Below are 20,018 nucleotides of genomic sequence, written 5' to 3'. Positions count from 1 at the left end.
CTCCTTTGTTCACTCATTCAGTCACATTCATTCATGTCTTCATTTTTTCTATCTTGATACTTATCAAAGGACTAATATCAGATGAGACATTTTATTATACCTGTCCTCTTCATTTCAAAACATTTATTGTAAGAATATTTATTGCAGCTTTCTTCACAACTCAATCCCGACTTCTTGTCTTTTTAGTCCATCAGATATCAGTTCTGCAGACTCTCTTACAAATAAAAAAGATGCATTCACTGAGATTTTTTTTGTTATTATTTATGCATGCAACTATTTTTTCAATAATTATTTCCTGGACGACCAATTAATTTGTTTCATTTAAAAGCAGCCAGTAATCATCTACAGTCTAGACTGAAAAGTTACTTTAATTAGACATTAATCAGACATCAATGAAGTCGCAGATCAGTTTAATCATCAGTCAGTAATAGTTTGAGATTCACCAGCATCTCGGACCCCGACCATCTCTATCACTGACTTCACTTATACTTGGGTTAACCTTGCAACTCACACCGAGGCAGCCCTGCACATATCTTAGTTAAGAGTTCAAATGTACAGCATTTCACATGGTTCCTCATTTAATGATCGCACCAGCAACTTGCCCCTGGATGTTTTGCTCCATTAAATTATTATCTGATACATCAATAAATTGGTCTGACACTTATTCTCCTCCTGACAGAAACCTCGCTGCAACAGCTGGGATTCACCCAGGCAGACACCGCTTTCTTATTCCCACCTGCTCTGCCCCCCAACCCGGTCAGCCCGCTCACTCACCTGGGGACGCTGCTGCCGGGACACGACGCACCGAAGACCGGCGGATTGGACAGGTAGGACGGATAACCGGCTGGGTAGACCTCCGCAATAAAAGCTTCCGAATTACACAGGCGCACAAAATGTCCCGCGTTAGGAAAGGTGAGTTTTGCTGTAGTTTATCCCAAACTTTTTTTTTTTTTTTTCTCGATGTGTCGTGAGGAATGAGCGCTTGGACGTGAAAATGCGTTCAGGGCTTCGACTCTCTGTCAAACCGTGACCTTCCCTCGGTTTTGTTCACTGGTGGAATGGGCTGGCGGAGAGATGGTGTGGAGGTATTAAAACGCCAGGAGGAGACGTATTTGGGAAGGAGGAGACCCCACCCCCCTGTCTTTGAAATCTGAACAACGTGGAGAGCTTGGAGAAGTTTGGAGAGATGAGGTCGGCCGTGCGCAATGAGCGCAGCGTGGCGCACGTTCCAGGCATCACCGACCAGTCCTAAACTATTCTTTTTTTTATTATTCAATAGAAGCCACATTTAAGCTTTCACTAGTCCTTGAGGTGGATTTTATATTTGTAATGATACTAATAGACTCTATTGGTGGAGCCTATCTACACCATCATCATTACTTCAGAAGGAAATACAAAAATACACACATTGACCAGTATTCTACAAGCTAAATATGATCACCTCTCTACTTTAAGAAAAGTTCATAACTTTGGTTTTTATTTGTGATGACTACAGTATTTTAGCGTTTTATCTACGTACACCATCATTTCTTCTGATCAGTCTGAGACTAGAGCATTGTTTTATTGTCTTATTGTGCATTAATACACTCTCATCCTATTGCACAGTGATTATTGTCCTAAAACAACCAATAATAAGAAATAAGAAAAGAAAGGAAATCCTCTCCTCTCAGGAACTCAAAAGCGAAAAGTTCACTTTCTTACTTTCTCTGCTAAATTATAGCTCAGTTTGTCGTTTCATGTTCCTTCTTTATGTGATGGGAATAGTTACCATAAATAGTGAACAGTAGATGCTGTTTAAAGCTGTGTAGGAGGAGTTTTTATTCTTATATGGTAATTACAAACAAACCCCGTGTAGCAGAAAATGTTCAGTGAACCCGTCAACCCCAATAATACTGATGACCTGAGGTGGGTTGTGACTCTTAGTTGGATCGGAGCTCCACAACATTTTTGCTTTCACCATAATCTGTTCTCTCACTTATATATATAAAAACAGATTAATTCATATGTAGCCCAAGTGTTTTGATTCTATTGGTGCAAATGTGAGTTAAATAAATTTAAAAACCATAGATGGGCTCACAAGAAACAACTGTGATCATTAATAAATCTATTTCCTATTATCCTGCTTGACGGAAACCAGATCGTACTGATCATCCGACATTACTGAACAGAAAACTAATAATCAGCTGACTCCTCCTCAATAGTACAGCATTGTAAATGACACTTGGTTCTCCAGCTTGAAGCTTGAAGATCAAACTCTTTGTGCACCCATCATAGACGACTCCGTAAGTCAATGTGAGACTTTGAAGTTTGTTTTGACCAATCCACAACTCTGGAGATGCGAAATAATATTTATGTAACAGGCACAAACCATAACAGAAACCAACATTTCAACAGATAAAGTAAAGGAGAAGAATCTCAACATATCTGTTTGTGCCGGATGGTTTGTGCCTGTTACATAAATATTATTTTGCATCTCCAGAGTTGTAGATTGGTGCGGTGTCAGCAGGATGAGCTGAACCATGAGTTTAGTTTAATTACCAGGCGACATAAGTTCCAACCTTCATCCATGAATTTAAGGGCAAAAAAATGAAATGAAGATGAGTAAAGTCCTTCTTTGTGTGGCTGATCTCATGAAGAGACTGGGAGACTGGGTGCAGAGCTCAAAGAGACGCTGCTGCTTTGCATTGATTGGGTCCAGTTGTGGTGGTTTAGGTATCTGGTAGGTGTGTACTCAGCCCATGGTACGCACCATTATAGTCTCATGGCATTCAGTGATTTATCATAATTTATTTTATTTGCATATACTCTGAGTTAGTGTTACTGTTTGCCTGCACTCAGACTGCTTTTTAGAGACTGGTATTTGATTTCACTACTAAAAGAAATTTAATTTATTATTATTATTATTATAACATAACAAATACATTAAGTATATAATGTAAGGAAAAGCATCTATTAATCTATTGTTATTTCATAAGAATAGATTATAATAGTGTTCGGTTTGATGTATCGTTACACCCCTAGTATCTGGTCACAATGCCTTGTGTGTGTGTGTCTATTTGGAGGTTTATCAGCCATGGCCGGCTGATTGTATATCATATCACCTCGGGATTGCTCCTGAAAAAGTCTGAAAACTTTGTTTTTATTATGAAAAGAGGAGTACAGAGTCCCTCATGCTACCTATCTAAGTAATAACTGATCACTATCTCAATTTTTTTTGAATATTTCTCCTCTAACAGAACCAAAGCTTCTCATACCTTTAGCTAACATTTGTCATCATCCTAGGAAACACAGCTGAAGTATTGCAGTTTTGCGACACGTGTTTTCTAAACATAGAATACATTAAAAAGTCACCTGCAGCAAATTAGCAACACTGGTTGCAAACAGAAGCTAGAAGCTTTCCTCTCATCTGTTTTTACAGCCATCACACCTGCTGAGTCGCGCTCACTAACAAACCCAACGATAATTGCAGTCATTACAACCTTCGGCCACGTCTGACAGAACAGCTTCTGGACCAGGAGATGCACTTTCTTTTTTTTTTGGAGGTGAAAGTACATTCCTCTCCTCCCTTCCCCCGCTCTTTCCTTCAGTCCACTTTCTCTGTTCCCTGTGTGAAATACCAGAAGGTCGGAGCTCCTGACACACTGACCTCTGACATCTGAAGAGGGGCAGGTCTAATTTAGACGACTGCTGGCACCCTGGTGACTGACCACACACACACGGAGCCATGTGAACTGTGTAGAGACGTGCATGGGGTCAGTGGGATCCCCCTCATATATGAACAAAACGTCCAGTATACAGCTCAGCGAGCAGACGTTCCTCCCCACGGCGCGGTCAGAGTGAAAAAGCAGCAGGCTACAAAGCGTTTACAGCTGATGCCTGACTCTCGTTGCTGAGCAATAAATTAAATTTGGCTTCACTTTCTCCAGCGCTCCAGTGACCCAGTGAAGCATCCAGTAATCATACGTGTTTCACCCGATCATTTTTAGTGTCCTTGGTGACGTTGTTGCCCCTCCTGTTATCTCTTCTTGTTTACATTTCCTGCAGCAATCGGAAGGCCACTCCACATTTATAAGCACATTGTAAATACAAGACCATTTACCACTGGAGGCATCTCCTGCCATATGCGTCTCATCCCGTCATCCCATAAGAAACTGTCTTTGGCTCGGATTTATTTTTGCTGCAATAAAACCAAAGAGATGGTGGTAGATTTACGGAAGACTGGCACTAAACCCCTCTTCCTCTGCACATCGATGGCACACCTGTGGAGATGGTCACCAGCTGCAGGGTATACCCGTCCAAACAACTTCACCTGGTGAAATAACACCATGACTATCGTGGAAAAGTCTCATCTACGCCTGTGTTTCTTGAGGAAACGGAAGCGAGCAGGCTTGAACTCCAACACCCTCGGCTCATTCGACAGGTGTGTGGTGGAGAGCACCCTGACGCGCTGCCTCGCTGTGTGGTTCTGCAGCTGCACGGTGGCGGAATAGGCGGGGGACCACCCGACTGAATGATAGTTTTTATCTCGATGCTGTATGACTGATGAAGCGGTTTGCGCAGCTGTGTCACTAACACCTGCTGCACTTTCGGCCTGAAGTCAGTTACAGTTATTTTAGAAGCGATTTTAATAATTAAATTTGTATTTCTTGAGCCTTATTTATTATCATGCCGAGACCTGAGTCCCTTGTTTCGTTCTTTCATGAGGAGAATGACAGTAAACTATTTATGATTCTGAGGTCCGTTATGAAGATGGCCTGTGTATGTGGTTGTTATAGCTGTGTTTAGTCTGAACTACTTGAAGAAAATGCCGACACGGTGCAGTAAGAGTTGTTTCTTTATTACAGGGTGGTAGGACGGAAGTCTGGTGAGCTCCTGTGTCAGTCAGCGTTCTTTGAAGGAAACAAGGAGGTTTTTCTAACCACTTTAACCACTTTCTCTCGTGTTAGTTCACGATGTGGTTAGCCACTCATTTGTTTTTATGAAATGCAGCAAATTGAATGGAGAAGCCGCAAAAAAGAAAAAGAAAAATGAACAGTCACAAATGGTGGAATCCAGATGAACAGATGTGCTATAACCTCCTCTTTCTTTTCCTTCGTAGCACGTCCTTTGTTGACCTCATAAGACAACAGAACACAAATCAATGTTTACATGTGTTCAGGGTTCCCACATAATTCACCATCATCAGCTCCGATTCAGCCTGGACTCTAATCAGCCTCAACTGTGGGATAAAGAATTATCTTTTTTTATGTTGATACTTATGTTGAGCTTTTTTTTTTTTTTTAGCATGCTGCTTTTAGCACTTAGTTGAAACTACAGCTGGGTGCAGCAGCACAGTTTTTATATTCTGATTGTTTGAGACCGACAGCATCCTTGTCCAATTAGGAGACTGGTCCCGAGCTTCCAAGGCTGTCAGTTACTGGGAACAAGGGAACCAGGAAGAGAGGCCCACGCAGACCAGACCATCATCATCCTGCACGCCAAGGTCGCTCAGAAGTCCTACGGCAACGAAAAGAGGTATGGTCATGCTTCTTTTGAGAGATAACTTTAATACACATGCTCAAAATAGATGATAAAAATAGGTGAAGACAGACTTGATGTGTGGGCTACAACAAACAGTTCTTTCCATCTGTCTGTTGTTTTCATTAGGTGATCGTTTAGTTGGTCCATAAATTGAGCTAAATGCTGATCACAAATTTCTCTTACTGGTTACTTTTTCTCCAAACAGCTGTAAAAAGGAATTATCTCTCTCACATATAAAATAGAAATAGCTTGTGTCAGAAATCAACTGATGAACTAGTTCTCATGTTTGGTTCTTTTCCTTTGAAAAAAATGTTTAAAGAATTGATATCCACCTTTTTCCTGAATTCTGAATGTTTCTGTGTTTGCAGTAAACTTTGGCTTTTAGCTATAGGTAGCACAGAAATGGGCAAAGTCAGAGGTGGATACATAATACGGATGTTTTAAAAAAAAGTCATGGGGAAAGTTCATGGCCGGACCTTAGCTACATTGACATTGTTAACTACAGTATTTGCCTCTGAGATGTAGTGGACCAGAAGTATTAAAAAAAAACACAAATGGTAAATGTAGTTAAACTGCCACTTATGATATTAATGTTCATGCATTAAGTTAAACTGAGATTAAGAGCAGTAATGAATCATTTTAATTCTCTGGATCAGGGTGCAGTCGCATGTTCATCTACGGAGGGGTACATCCACTCTTTTTGGAGAATATTTTAGCTTTAAAGCCGCAAGCCATGCTAGCGTTTGTTCCTTGTTCACTGGCCATGTATATATATATATATATGTATATATATATATATATATATATATATATATATGGTTCCTCGGCATGGAGTGTGGGGCGTAGGGCATAAAGGAGCATTCTAGTCGTATTTGTTCGTGCTAAAAAGCAAACGGTGTCCGATAAACTAAACCAGCAACGGCACAAGTTGAACCTGGGCTCATTTAAAATAAATAAATGCCGCTACATCCCCCTGGGCTAGTTTTGATCATGGTTTTGATTAGCTGTGTGAGCAGTAGCGGCCACCGGAAACACGAAACCGGCAAGCATGGCAACTCCCATAGGCTTCTGAAGAAACATGTGGATGTACCAAACTCACTGGTTAATGGTCAAACAACTAATCGTTTAACTCTAAATAAAACATGTTCTCGTACATGAAACTAACAAAGCTAATAAAAGGTCCCATATCTCCTGGCTTGACATGAATAAAGTGTTTCTCATTCTGTTGTTTAAGCCCATGTTGCTGCTACATTACCTTCAGGTTCTTCTGCCCTCCACCTTGTGTTTACATCAGTGGTACTGGATGGAGAGTCATGCAGGACCATTTGAAAGGTGAAGGAACAAAAAACTGTAAATTTTAGAATAAAGGTTTGGATCCAGCTCATCGATCTGAGTTCTAACATCTGCTTTCCTCTGTCTCCTCGTCCTACATTCTTTTCCCCGCTCTCCATGTACCTAATGCTATTTTCTTCTTGCCGTCTCCCTCCAGCGGCTGGTTACGGAGACGCTGTGTATCGTGTGTGCGGTTACATGTGTCTGGACAGCTCCAGTCAGTCGCAGGCAGACTCATTTAAGCTGGTCTTTGATGAGCAGCCAAACTCCAGGGTGAGAGAGCTATCGTCTGATGTCATGTGCATACCTGTCTGTTGTGTCTTGCAGGACTGTTTTCCTCCACACACTCCTTCCCTGTCAGTCAGTGACGGAGAAAGCTGTTTTAGGAAATTTAACTAGGTCCCTGTCCCAGAGCAAATATCCTTTAAATTCCTCTCCAGACAGCAGGTGTTCATTGACGGGTGCTGCAGGGGGAGAATAAATCCAAGGAACTTATATTGGTCTAAATCACTGAACAGTGAACAGATAGATGGATGGATCAAAGGATGGATGGATGGATGGATGGATGGATGGATGGATGGATGGATGGATGGATGGATGGATGGATGGATGGACAGATGGATGGATGGATGGATGGATGGATGGATGGATCAAAATATGGATGGAAGGATGGATGGATGGAAGGATGGTTGGATGGATCGAATGATGGATGGATGGATCAAAGGATGGATGGATGGTTGGATGAATGGATGGAAGGATGGTTGGATGGATGAATCGAAGGATGGATGGATGGATCGAAGGATGGATGGATGGATGGATGGATGGATGGATGGATGGATGGATGGTTGGATGGATGTTCCCTGTACACTTATCATGAATGTGGCTCCAGAGACTAAAACTGTTTTTAGTACCAGACCAAACACCTGTTCTTTTCTGCTTTAAATGTGGACATTTTAACATGGAGGTCTATGGGGACTGATTCACTGGACCAGCCTCTTATGGACATTAGGACCTGCAGTTTTGCCACTTCGTTTTCCAGCTCTGGAGATCGCTGCGTGTGTAGCGTCCTAATGTCCGAGATGAATTTTGGGTAACTGTGGCTGGTCGTCTTAGAGTCTACGCGCCACATGTGGATGAGTGAACGATGGGAAGCTGTTGTGTCTGAGCCTTGGACAGCTCTGTGTGTTTACCGTCACCTCTTTTATTACAGGCCACCGTTGTCTCGACAAACAGCGCTGAAAATCTGCGCTGCTGTAAACACGCTGTGTGTGTTCAGAGGCCTCTCGCGCTTTAACTTCCTGAGAGAGAACACGAGAGACAACAGATATCCCACATTTGCATCACTGTACAGAGCATCACCCAAGAAATCCCAACGTTCAGCTTAACACCTGATTGATCTATCACTGAAGTGTCTTTGTGGATTAACTCAAATCCACTCAGTCCAGCCGACACTTTCCAGACACACGCTCTGCCTCACACACACACACTCACAGTGTCTCTGTGTCTCTGCACCAGATGTTTGCCTGCGCCAAGTCCCTGTTCGTCTCCGATCAGGACAAGAGGAAGCATTTCTCCCTGCTGCTGCGACTCTTCCTGGGAAACAGACAGGAAGTGGGTTCTTTCCAGAGCAGGATGATCAAAGTCATCTCCAAACCCTCCCAGAAGAGACAGTCTGTGAAGAACGCCGACCGTGAGTCGCACTTTCACATATCATAAATCTGTATGTAATGCAGTAAGAAATAGGTTTTACATCATCACACTTGTCAGCGTAATTTTTGCTGTTTATAAATATCACGTTTTTTATACCTTTCAGCCCGTTAGTGCTTCCCAGCAAACCATCGTTGCAACTATGTCAGTTTCTTTAAAGGGAAATTCATACTTCAGTGCAAATAAAGGACCGGTGGTCTAGCAATAGTAATATTCTCCTCATGCAGTATGTTGTGTGTTATATGTTTCACCCCAACCCAGAGCTATTTTAGTGCCTCTTCGGTTTGTACTGAAATGCTGCAACAACTATTTGATAGTTAAACTTGCATGGTCCTCAAAAGAAGAATATCAAATAAATGGCGGGGACATAATAAGACGTAATTAGTTGCAAAACAAATTGCAATAGCTGTGATATCAAAATGTTGTGTAGTAAAAGTGTAAAAGTCATAATTTGTAACAGTAGCTTTTCACCTTTCTTTGACATAACGTATTCCCTAGCCCCTAACCCCTAACCTTCCGGCTAAACTTTGATCTTAAAAAATGGTCTTAACAGGTTTTAACCCACGGAATAATTGTGCTTCTGTGTGTGCTGAAGGGAGTTTTAATTATCAAAAGTTCAAACCTACCGAGCCAAAGAAACGGAAAATACAGGACACCTCACAGAGGCCCCTTCTCCCACAACAGGAGGAAACATAATGAAAACAAAACAGGCTTCTCACCACCTTCTCGTGTCTCTACAGATTGTTTTTATAAGCCCGTCTTTACAGTTTGCCTGTACATCGTGACTTTGCGGTGTGTCTTTGTTTCTGTGTGTGCTTTCAGTGTGCATCTCGTCTTGCTCCAGAGTCGCTTTGTTCAACCGTTTGCGCTCTCAGACGGTCAGCACTCGTTACCTCTCAGTGGACAGAGGAGCTTTCATAGCCAGCGCCCGACAGTGGACGGCCTTCACCATCACCACGGGTAAATGTGTGTGAGTGTCTGTTAACTGTACAGTATATTCACAGCTACTCATTCACATACCGGAGAGGTCAAAATGTGGTGTGTCTTTGATTTTACCGTTTGACTTTAAAGGGCAGAAAACCTTTATGGAATCCAGCTTACTTTGATTAGGAAAACTCTGTACCGACGTCTTTACTGCTGGTTCAGATTTTAACCTTTACGTGATACTATTAATGGGACAGTTCAGATTTATTCTGTGTAATAAGAAAATAAGTTATTGTTTCCTATATTATGTCTTTAATAGCGTACTAGTGTTGAGTACGACACTGGTTTAGTTTTATATATCTATATAGAAGGGTGGAGCTGAACTCAAATACAGAATTCAGAAAGGCACAAATTAATATGGATTTCAAATTATTTGTATCTGAGAACATCCTGTCAAAAAGCTGCCTTTTGTCATGTGACAGTGCTGAATTTTCTGTCAGTTTGCCCGCATAGAGCGACCTTCAGGAGTCAGGGTGAAAAGTCTCGACTCCATAACAGAGGAGGCTCTGATTGGACAAAACACGACTTAACTGCATCATTATTTTTGTCAAATAGATTTTTGGGTAGGGAAGTCTGACTGGGAGATAATTCCCTTATGTTACATTAGTATTGAGACGTCTGCAGTCGGAGGTTCTCTCATGTTAGCATTCGTCTTAGTTAGCATTCGTTAGCTCAGTAATTCAAACTATTGTCTATTGGTAATGGTAAATGCTCTTGCTTTTATATAGCGCTTTGCTACTTATTGGTACTGAAAGCACTTTACAATCACAGAGGTTCAGTGTCTTGCTCAAGGACACTTTGGCATGTGGCACATTCCAGGGATTGAGCCACTATTGTGGTGACAATAGTTTGTCTCTCACTAGCATCAAATCATCATCACAGTCATGTTCATTCAAGTCAGCCTAAATCACCTATAATAGCAGCATTTAATGAAAAACATCAACCAATATACATATACATCAAGTTTATTATAATGGATAATTAAAGAATACTTATTTTTGAACTTGAACATGTCCTAAATTAAAATGGATATGTACGTCTATTTTGAATTTTATAAAAATACAAATACTTTCTGGATGTGTTGCACACCTTTACTATATAGAAACAAGCAGCTGGAAAGCAGCGCCGCCAGACTATCCATTAGCTACATCGTTAGCATCTGCTAACGATGTATCTAATGGATGTAGCTAACGAAGTAGAGTCTTTGTTATGCCTGATAAAGTCTCATTTCTGTCATGCCTGACAGAGGGAGATGCCAATTAACTTGTGTATAATTGATTAAATCATCATCGCTACAGGAATACAGCTGCGTACTGACACCAGCATCTCTCAGAGGGATATACATGTGCTGTCAGCTGCCGCGCCTCACCAAGGCCGGCCTCCCTACAGTCACTGCTTCAAGTGGTTTATTGAAAAGATTTTAGTTTTTATCAGTATTTAAGATAGTTAACTGTCTAGCTGACAGGTTGAATTTCTGTTACTGTAAATGTTAAAATACATCCAGAGATGTCCAGAAGCGGAAGTGAACGTCTGGAGGTCTTTGTCAAAGATACTGAGTGATGAACAGGGGAATCAAACTCATGTCTTCCAGTCATCAGTCGGCCTCCCTGCATAAATACAGTTACTGTTGAAGCCGTTATTCACACACGTCTGGAAGAGCACGTATAAAAGTTATTTATTTAACATAACGGTGCCTGGTGTGCACGGACCTCCCACCACCATAACCTCAGTCATTCATCAGCACTCTACTGTCACCACACACACGCACACAGACACACACGCGCACACACACACAGACTCATCTGTTATTTCATGGGCTTTAATTAAACTTCACTGACTTTAAGTGCAGACATTAAACTGCTCTTAAACTACAAAGTGTGTGTGTGTTGCTGTGGAAAGATGTCTTTCAATATGCATGAATATTCAAACTAAGTTTTGTGTTTGTGTGTGTGTGTGTGTGTGTGTAGTGGAGGACCAGCGTGCTGATCAAGGAGGCTTTGTGCTGAGCGAAAGCTTCATCTGTTATGGCTGTGTGGTCCAGTTAGTGTGTACTGATTCTGGAGTAGCTCTGCCTCCCATGGTAAGACACACACACACACACACACACACACACACACACACACACACACAGACATGCATACATGTATTATATACATGTATGCACGCATTGTACAGCAGGTGTGTAGTAGGTGGAGTTAACAAAACGTCACAAATAAACTTTTGCTATATTTGTCTGGAGTGGAAAAATATTTCATTTCGTTCCATATTTCAGATCAGGTCCATGTTTTGAGTTATGTTTTACTGAATTTCTAGAAAAATCTGCAAAAGAAAAACTAAAATTAAATACCAAGCTAATGATCCCAGATATATGAGGTTCTAATGGTTCTAATTCTCCACTGACAGCACATTGAACTTAAGATGAGGAAAACACTACATAAAGAGATGGATACAAAGCTAAAAACAGCTGATTAATGTAACATTTCTGCGGACGAGGACCACAATCTTATTTTTGCTTTACACAATACGCTCATTTAAATCTCCAAGCATCTGTCCTGCTGAATCCTTTCTGACCGAGACACTAAATTGCCACAACTTGGAGAAAACTTAAAAAACGTTATGTGTGAAGCTTCCACCTTATTTTACGGAGAAGATCTTCAATAAAACAAACTCTATGTAATTACCAATAACAAGAGAAGAGACAAAAGGCCAAAAGGTCCAACTGAAATTTCTACCCTCACCCTGTATGTCTTGCAGAGAAGTGTGTATGCACTGGTGTTTCATAAGTCCATAATACCTAAAATGATGTTGGTGTTCCTCCCATGGTCCACTTTAAGTTCTATTCAGACAAACCTCTCAGCAGAATCCTTCACAATTTGCTGAGCAGACCCTTCCAGCGCCTCCTAAACTGCTGTCATAACAAGCTGAACCCCTGGCCTGCTGGAAGATGGTTAAGGTATATGTTTTTGGAGTTGAGGCCGGTTGCTGTGTGGTTTGTTTGAAGCTACAGAAATGTTTCCTGCTGACTCGTTTGCGTGATGGGCTGCTCGGCTCAGGTTTGTGGTGGGGATTGGAAAGGTGAAGGTGGACCGACAGGTTCAGCTGGATCAGCAGACTTTGAGAGGTTTAGTATTCTATGTGTTGTAGAGTTCAAGGTACGTTTGTAAGAGTGGTAATACTCGGGGGTTGAGGCTCAAGGCCTGGAGACACCAGGGGTAACTCAGCAGTATGCAGACTCTGGTTGACGTGCAGTTGATGTGCACGTTTACCAGCCTCTCATGTACTTATACGCTGTTGTTCCTTAAAACTATTGTGTCTTAGTGAGAGCTCAGAAAATTATGCGGTGGAAAACTTTTTGTTTCCTCCAGGTGATTCGGAAGGTCAACAAGCAGCACGCCATCCTGGACGTGGACGAACCGGTTTCTCAGCTCCACAAGTGTGCCTTTCAGTTCAGAGACAATCCTCAGGCCTACCTGTGTCTGTCCAATGACACCATCATACAGTACCAGGTGGGACGCCATTCATTTCCTCATGACGCTGATCTATTCCTGCGTCGACAAAAACTAAAAAATATGTGTCAGATATTTATATGTTTGTTTTATTTCGTTTATATGTGATTCATTCTACCTTTGAGTGTATCCTACGTTTTACTCATTTTATGTTGTGTTTAGTCCAATATACTAATACTTTGTCATTATTTTAGGCTTTGCTATTTTAAACTTTAAAGTTTTATTCTCCTCTGCATCGAAGCGACCAGTTTAGACAACAATCGTTGATGGTCTTTGAAAATGTAGCCGGCACATGAGTCCTATATTGTAATTGAAGACCTTGAATAGTCCCTCATTATTCTGAGACATGGAGGTTTGGTTTGGCACTTGAAGGAACTGGGGAAAAACACAAAAACTCTAACAATGACACATATTTACTGCCAATGTCCTCACAATAGTATTAGACCTGGTGGAGAAAGAAGAAGGAGGAAGATGTAGCAAAGCACTGTCATTAAGTTTAGTAACCCAGTGATAGACCTGGACTGCCCTGGAGTTTGAAAGTAGATATTGTCGCTGCAGATAAATTGCATCAAGCACTTTACAAGCCTCTTTCCTCATCCATTCTGTCCCTCCAGGCTCCGGCCAGTGGCAGAGACCCCAGCAGAGTGGTGCTGAATGATGGATCCTGCTGGACCATCATCGGAGTTGAAGCGGTGGAGTTCACGTTTAATCAGGGTCTGGCCTGCATCCAGACGCCAGTTAGTCCTTTTCCTGTTATCACTGGTTTAGAGGTGAGTTTGTCAAAAGACTTCATGTTAAATCAAGTTTCTTAAGGTGAGAGGGGCAGACGTCTAAGTGAAGGATTTATGAGAATCCAGATCAAAAGTGAGACTGTTTTCTCCCTTTAATACCACCCAGGCCTAGCATCAAACATCTAAACACGTTCCACAATCTAAGTGAAGATAGTTCATTACAAAAGGTGTCTTTTAAATTCATGCTGAGGAAAAGGTCTAATAAAACATGTTGTGTGTGAATGTGCGTGCTGCTGCAGGTGAATGGTGGAGGCCACGTTGCCATGCTGGAGATCCATGGAGAAAACTTCAGTCCACATCTCAAAGTCTGGTTTGGCAACAGCGAAGCTGAGACCATGTTCAAGTGAGTTAATAAGGCGATGACAGGGAGGAAACATGTGAGAGGAGGAGGAGGAGGTTTACTGAGGTGAACGCACAGTGAAATTGTGGATAAATAAGGAAAGAAATTTAGAACAGTGGCTAGTTTTACATGGACACTGTTATCTACTAATAATAAGAGTAAAACTGCCAAATGTCACCACCTCAGTCAGAACAGGCCGAGTTTTATCTCCTCATCACCATGAAAATGCTTCAGCTATTGGTTTCTCTTGGTTTCTTTTTAAATATGTTTGCTCCATGTGGGATCAACGTCAGGAAGGGAACATGGAGGTAAAAAAAAACTGATGAACAAAACCAGCAACAATGTGGACAGCAACTTGGAGACATCTTGGACAATTTTCTCCCAACGATCTAATATTGTTAGGGAAATCCTTCTCCATGTGTGTCTGTTTGTAGCAGATTTGATTCTCCACAGCGGCAGAACCAGTTTGTCGTTAAATTTCTCTAGTGACTGATGTTTTGTTTGCCTGTAAACACACATTGTGAAGACATAAAGCTCTGCAAGCAACACAGACTGGATGCCCTTAATCTTTGTTGATAGTTTTCCATAACCATCATTTGTCAGTAAAGTCCCTTGTCTGAAGAAACTGACCCAGAAACCCAAAACAACGTAAACAGAGGTTTACTAGCAAACTTCCAGTAGAGTATTACCTGTAGGTACTTGCACACACAGATGGCTTCCTGCTCTGTTTCCTTTAATTATTTAAAGGAGGCTATGTGGGAAAATCAGCATGCTGCTCATTTGATAATCCTTCTGTGGTTATATAAGTCGTTGGCAAGAGTGACTTCTGGTTTTAGGTTAACAATCAGTGTAAGAGGCCCCATCATTTTATTTGTGACTGTTTCATGCAACTCGTTCTCATGTTGCTTTGCAGAGACACCAGGTGTGGAGCTGAGCTGCGTAAGGGGCAAATTAAAGTTTTAGTCCCATTTAAGTGAGACTGCTGAAGCTGACCGCTTGTAAAAGTCGACCTAAATATGAACATTTTTATGGCGTTCTCATGTGAAAATATTAAGTGGCACTTACAGAGAACACATTATGTAACCGAGCAGGTTTAACCCAAATTATACTTCATTTGACCCAGATTCTGAAAGCAGTTATTAGGCCGTTTGTTGAGGAATTTCAATAAAATGCAGCTGACTTACTGTAGTGCAAAATTGTGGCATGTTCAGATGGGATGTCATCCAAAAAGAACGTACAGTATGTAGTACTTAGTTGAGAAGAAACTGGCTAAAAATATGCACCAGAATTGGCTTTATAAATATAAAATACAAACAGGATGGATCAGGAAACATTTGTCATTAGCTTAGCTTACCTTAGCTTAACTTAGCACAAAGAGAAGAACAAATATAGCCCTTCTTTCACCTGGAATAAAGTTAATATTTCTTCGAAAATTAAAAATAGAAAAAGTTAAATGTAATTATTCTGAAACCATAAAAATTTGCACCTGATAAAAGAAACTTCTTCTCGTCTCCAATCAGAGCTCCAGAGATTTTTTAAATCCTCACCCTGAAGAAGCTGTAATGAGGATTTAGGTGAACAGCTGCCGATTAATTGACTAAATCATCGATTCATTTTCAGCCTGGTGTAGCCAGGCTCAATTTTAACTAAATATGAATTTGGTAACGCTCAGTCTGGATTTAATTTGGATTTTCATCATGTATCTAGTTATAAAATACAGTATACCATTTCACTTCATATACAGTTTGTCTTGCTTCATTTAAGCATGTGACACATTTCTGGACATCACTGAGGAAAGAGGATGGACAGTTTGCCAACAGTGTTGACTAAAATTGTTCCTGACAGTCACAGCCACTTAACTGAACTTTCACATTCACCTGCATTCATCCATGTGATGAGTCAAAGCCAAGACTGGACCTGGGCAACGTTTAAAGAGACTTATGTTAAATTCAAACATCACAGGGAGGAACTCAGCTTGGCTTCCAGCAAACAATCCTCTCTCTAAGTCTATTTTTAAAGGAGGGCGTTGCAGAAACTTGATGTTCAGGCTTCCGCTCACGTGTGAGATTATATGACGCTTTTCAAAGCAAGACAGCCCGTACGACATCAGAGTCCACCTCAGATCCCACACCTCAAGTGCTGAGGCGCCATAAGTCAGGGTCTCTGGCTGAGAGCAGTTCGCCACAGGCTTCTGCAAATACTCCTTCATCCTCCATCAGCTCGGCAGCGTCGAGGAAAGACGTCTGTGAGTCACACAGTCGTCCACAGTGTGGTGTTTGTACGAGAAGCTGCAGCCAATTAGAAACACGATCCCTCGCAGCCTCACGGTGTACTATAGGTTTGAATGAAAGGCTTCATAAAAGGCCGTTCACAAGGTCAGACTCAGGGGTCTGTTTAGTCTGACACGTAATCAAGTAATTACCTACTTTGACTGTTTAGATTGTTGTATTTTTTTTGCTGTTGTTGCTGATTATCTTAAAACAACCTCATGGAAAGTCACTCTCAGATTTACTTTATCATTTGTTTTACGCACCAGACTTTGCAAAATTTGCCTTTGACTGTATGAATGTGATCTGATGAATGAAAGTCCAGCATTCAAACTTCTTTTGGAAAAAGTGTAGAGATTCTGGATGTCTGTGGTGAATGTGAAAAACAGTTAAGTTTTTTTTTTTTTTAAAAAAGCAAAGTAATAAGCTGAAAGACACTAAAACACCTCAGCACTGAACAGGTTTTCAAGGATGATAATTGTCTGTTCAGTCTTGCTTTAGTGTTCTTGCTCTCTTCTAGAAATGTCTAATTAAACGCAGCCTTACAGTCCCCTTCATGTTCTGCGTCACTGTGACGTCACAATGAACTGGAGGCAGAACAGAGGGAAGCTGTCACTTTCTACCATGAAAATGTCGTCTTGCTGTATCTTTTGGTGCCAAAACCGAAAAATCAAAAACACAAACTTGAAGTTTTATCACATACCAGTCACTGCCAGACGTAGACAACTTTGGTTTGACTTTGGGGATTAAAAGTGAGACAATCAACAACGTGCACTCTTCCTATCAGATAAGATTAATATGTAATGCATCATCAGTTTCAGCCTGGATAATGTTATTGGTTAGAATAAATCATGACTGTTAATGCTAATGCTAACCGCTAGGTAACTCCGTGATCGTATGGACAAAAGTCATCGTTCAAATTCTTATATTGCAAGTCTTTCACATGTTCATTTAAGACATTGTTATAGGCATCTAATGATCTGTAGCCTTCAGTTTTTGTTTTGTGTAGACGCTGGGTTTCCCAATTAGGTCCATGTAAATGTCTATCATTGCACGGTGGACAGTCCTGTCAAATCATCTATCACTCGCTGGATGGATGATTTGATCATTATTTGGGGGATTCTTGTTACACGTTAATGCTAATGTTAACTGAGAGCTAACGCTACGTTAGTTGCGTGTTTCGGGGGGTGTTCGAGCGGAAGTTGCATTTGCTACACAACTCTCCCCAGTCGTTCCACTTACTTCTTGTAATATCTTTGTTGGAGAGGCTTCACTTGATAAAGACAGATCACACTTTGTCCCCTCTGTGTCCTCCATTTGTCAAATCATCCATCCAGTGAGAGATGGAAATTTGACTGAGCAATGGACATTTACACGGACATAGTTGATAAACCCAGTGTCTACATGAAAGAAAAACTGAAGGCATACACATCGTTAGATGCCTATGACAATGTCTTGAATGGACATGTGCAAGACTTGCAATATAAGAATTTGAACGATAACTTTTGTCCATATCAACACAGAGTTACGTAACAGTTAGCATTAGCATTAACAGTCACGATTTATTCTAATGCATAACGTTTTCCATGCTGAAACTGTAATGTAGGGTTCTGTGAATGTAGTCCCATCATTCAGAATCAACTTTAAAATAACACACAAGGCCTTCGAGAGTGACTGTATTAGTATATTATCTAAAATATGCATTTTCCTCGTCGATTCTTGCCAAAACAGTTCATTGAAATATGCTAACCGCCGTTAGCATAGTGTTTGTTGTTCTGATCCAGTTAAGCCCCGCCCCTTACAAAAATAACAGCCTGCTGGGACATGAAACATTACTGTCATCATCTGTGTCTCCTCTCAGGTCTCCCAAGTCCCTGCTCTGCGTTGTTCCTGACGTCTCTGTCTTCAGTAACGGCTGGCGCTGTCTTCGCCGCGCCGTCACCGTGCCCCTGTCCCTTGTCCGACTTGACGGCCTGATTTATCGCACATCCTTCACCTTCACCTACACACCTGAGCTCCTGCCGCCTCCATCTGCCCGAGGCGCTGCAGGAGGAGGAGGAGTAGGAGGAGGCGGAGGGAAGATAGAGGAAGGGATGGACAGAAGCCAGGAAGACGACATCCTGTTAGAGACCATCCACCAGGAGTTCACCAGAGCCAATTTTCACCTCTTCATGCAGAGTTAACTGATTCTTCAAGTGAAGGCGGAGTCTTCAGGTGAATCTTTTAAGTGAAGCCTGATTGAGCCTGTGCAGATTTTGATCAAACATTTACTGTCATTTTCATCTTTGTTAATGTTCTAGGGATATAAAGATTGTTAGACAATGTAAAATTTAGGGAAAGAAATCTGTCCCAATAACAACATTCTTAAAAATGAATGGTTTATTCTTAAGATACATCAGTATGAATGCCAAGGTGTGCAGACTTCAAGTTTCTGCCTTTTATTGAGTTTTTAGAAAGCAAACTTTATTAATTTAGCTCCTGACACATTCAGTAAATGGGGGTTGGGGGCTATGAGGGAGGACGCCCAGACATTGACCAGACGCTGCACATGTGACTTCCCACTCTGTGCTCACCAGTCTGTGTACGTACAAACCGATGGGTTAAATCAGAGAACAAAGCTCCCTACTTTGGGATCGTATCGGTACAGAAGAGTATTAGGGCCACCCATGAGAAAAAAAAAAATGAGAGGAGGTAGAGGAGAGGAGGTGCACTTTGAGAAGAGCAATACATACTGGTTGTACCATCTGTTGTCATGGCGAACGAGAGGTCTTTGGCAGAATGGACAAACTGTGTTCACGTGTTGGGACCCACAGGGAGTGTACCATGAGCGGTGTTTGTGTTTTGCGGAGACCTGGTTGCATGTGACTTCCACGGTGGACCACAATGCGTCTGCGCCCGCGCCCGGCTTTGGGACTCTATAGGCGGATAGGGACACGCTCCTGAGCCTTGGAGTTTGCGCCGATACGATCTTCTCATCCATGAAATGCTTTTAGAAAACTCCTCACAGATTATTTTAGATTAAGTCTTATTTTCTACTGACATTTATCCTCTCCAGGGTCGTGGGATTTGCTGGAGTCTTACCCAGCTGTCTTCGGGCGAGAGCCAGAGTCCACCCTGGACATGTTGCCATGTCGCCATCGCAGGGTTGACACAGAGACAAACAACCATTCACAACAACATGCAAACTCCACCCAGAAAGGCCTGAGTCGGACTCGAATCTGGACCTTCTTGCTGGGAGGTATCAGCGCTAACCACAGAGCTACTGTGCCACCCTCGATTTAAAGTGATATTTTTTTTTTGTTTATCACAGACTTTGAGCGATAAGACAATCCTACATTTTTAAGATGTCGTCTTTTCTCATCCTTTTTTTAAGATGTAAGAGGGATGCAACTAAGAAACAGGGATGTTGTTCAGTGCTAACCGTTTCAGAATGGTTAGCATTGTCAAGTTATCATGAAACCCTGTTTACTGGTACACGGTGAAGGGTGGCCTTTGATTTTCAGGACATAAGCTTAATTCAGTGCAATCAATACACATTCGTAAGAATAAAGATACTAATTTTAATAAATAA

The 20,018-nt window shown here is 41.5% G+C and overlaps 2 protein-coding genes across 6 annotated transcripts in view; one reads left to right on the top strand and one right to left on the bottom strand.

Moving 5' to 3' along the window:
- Window positions 1–1,076, bottom strand: part of matn4 (matrilin 4) — a 26,015-nt gene extending 24,939 nt beyond the window's left edge. For all 4 annotated transcript variants that reach the window (XM_047583590.1, XM_047583591.1, XM_047583592.1 and 1 more), the window contains exon 1: window positions 775–1,076. The gene's annotated coding sequence lies outside the window, so the exon portion shown is untranslated. The remainder of the gene's footprint in view (window positions 1–774) is intronic.
- The window catches only part of rbpjl (recombination signal binding protein for immunoglobulin kappa J region-like), a 23,961-nt gene extending 3,943 nt beyond the window's left edge, over window positions 1–20,018 (top strand). For both annotated transcript variants that reach the window (XM_047583594.1, XM_047583595.1), the window contains exons 3-14: window positions 680–827; window positions 5,383–5,514; window positions 6,782–6,852; window positions 7,010–7,125; window positions 8,368–8,542; window positions 9,382–9,519; window positions 11,511–11,623; window positions 12,909–13,049; window positions 13,664–13,819; window positions 14,080–14,183; window positions 18,309–18,661; window positions 19,503–20,018. In XM_047583594.1, the coding sequence (XP_047439550.1) occupies window positions 680–827; window positions 5,383–5,514; window positions 6,782–6,852; window positions 7,010–7,125; window positions 8,368–8,542; window positions 9,382–9,519; window positions 11,511–11,623; window positions 12,909–13,049; window positions 13,664–13,819; window positions 14,080–14,183; window positions 18,309–18,630 (1,616 nt within the window). In that variant the 3' untranslated portion in view covers window positions 18,631–18,661; window positions 19,503–20,018. The remainder of the gene's footprint in view (window positions 1–679; window positions 828–5,382; window positions 5,515–6,781; window positions 6,853–7,009; window positions 7,126–8,367; window positions 8,543–9,381; window positions 9,520–11,510; window positions 11,624–12,908; window positions 13,050–13,663; window positions 13,820–14,079; window positions 14,184–18,308; window positions 18,662–19,502) is intronic.

This window comes from Mugil cephalus, chromosome 4, assembly GCF_022458985.1.
Source record: "Mugil cephalus isolate CIBA_MC_2020 chromosome 4, CIBA_Mcephalus_1.1, whole genome shotgun sequence".
NCBI classification, from domain to species: domain Eukaryota; kingdom Metazoa; phylum Chordata; class Actinopteri; order Mugiliformes; family Mugilidae; genus Mugil; species Mugil cephalus.
This window is presented reverse-complemented; position numbering and strand designations above follow the sequence as displayed.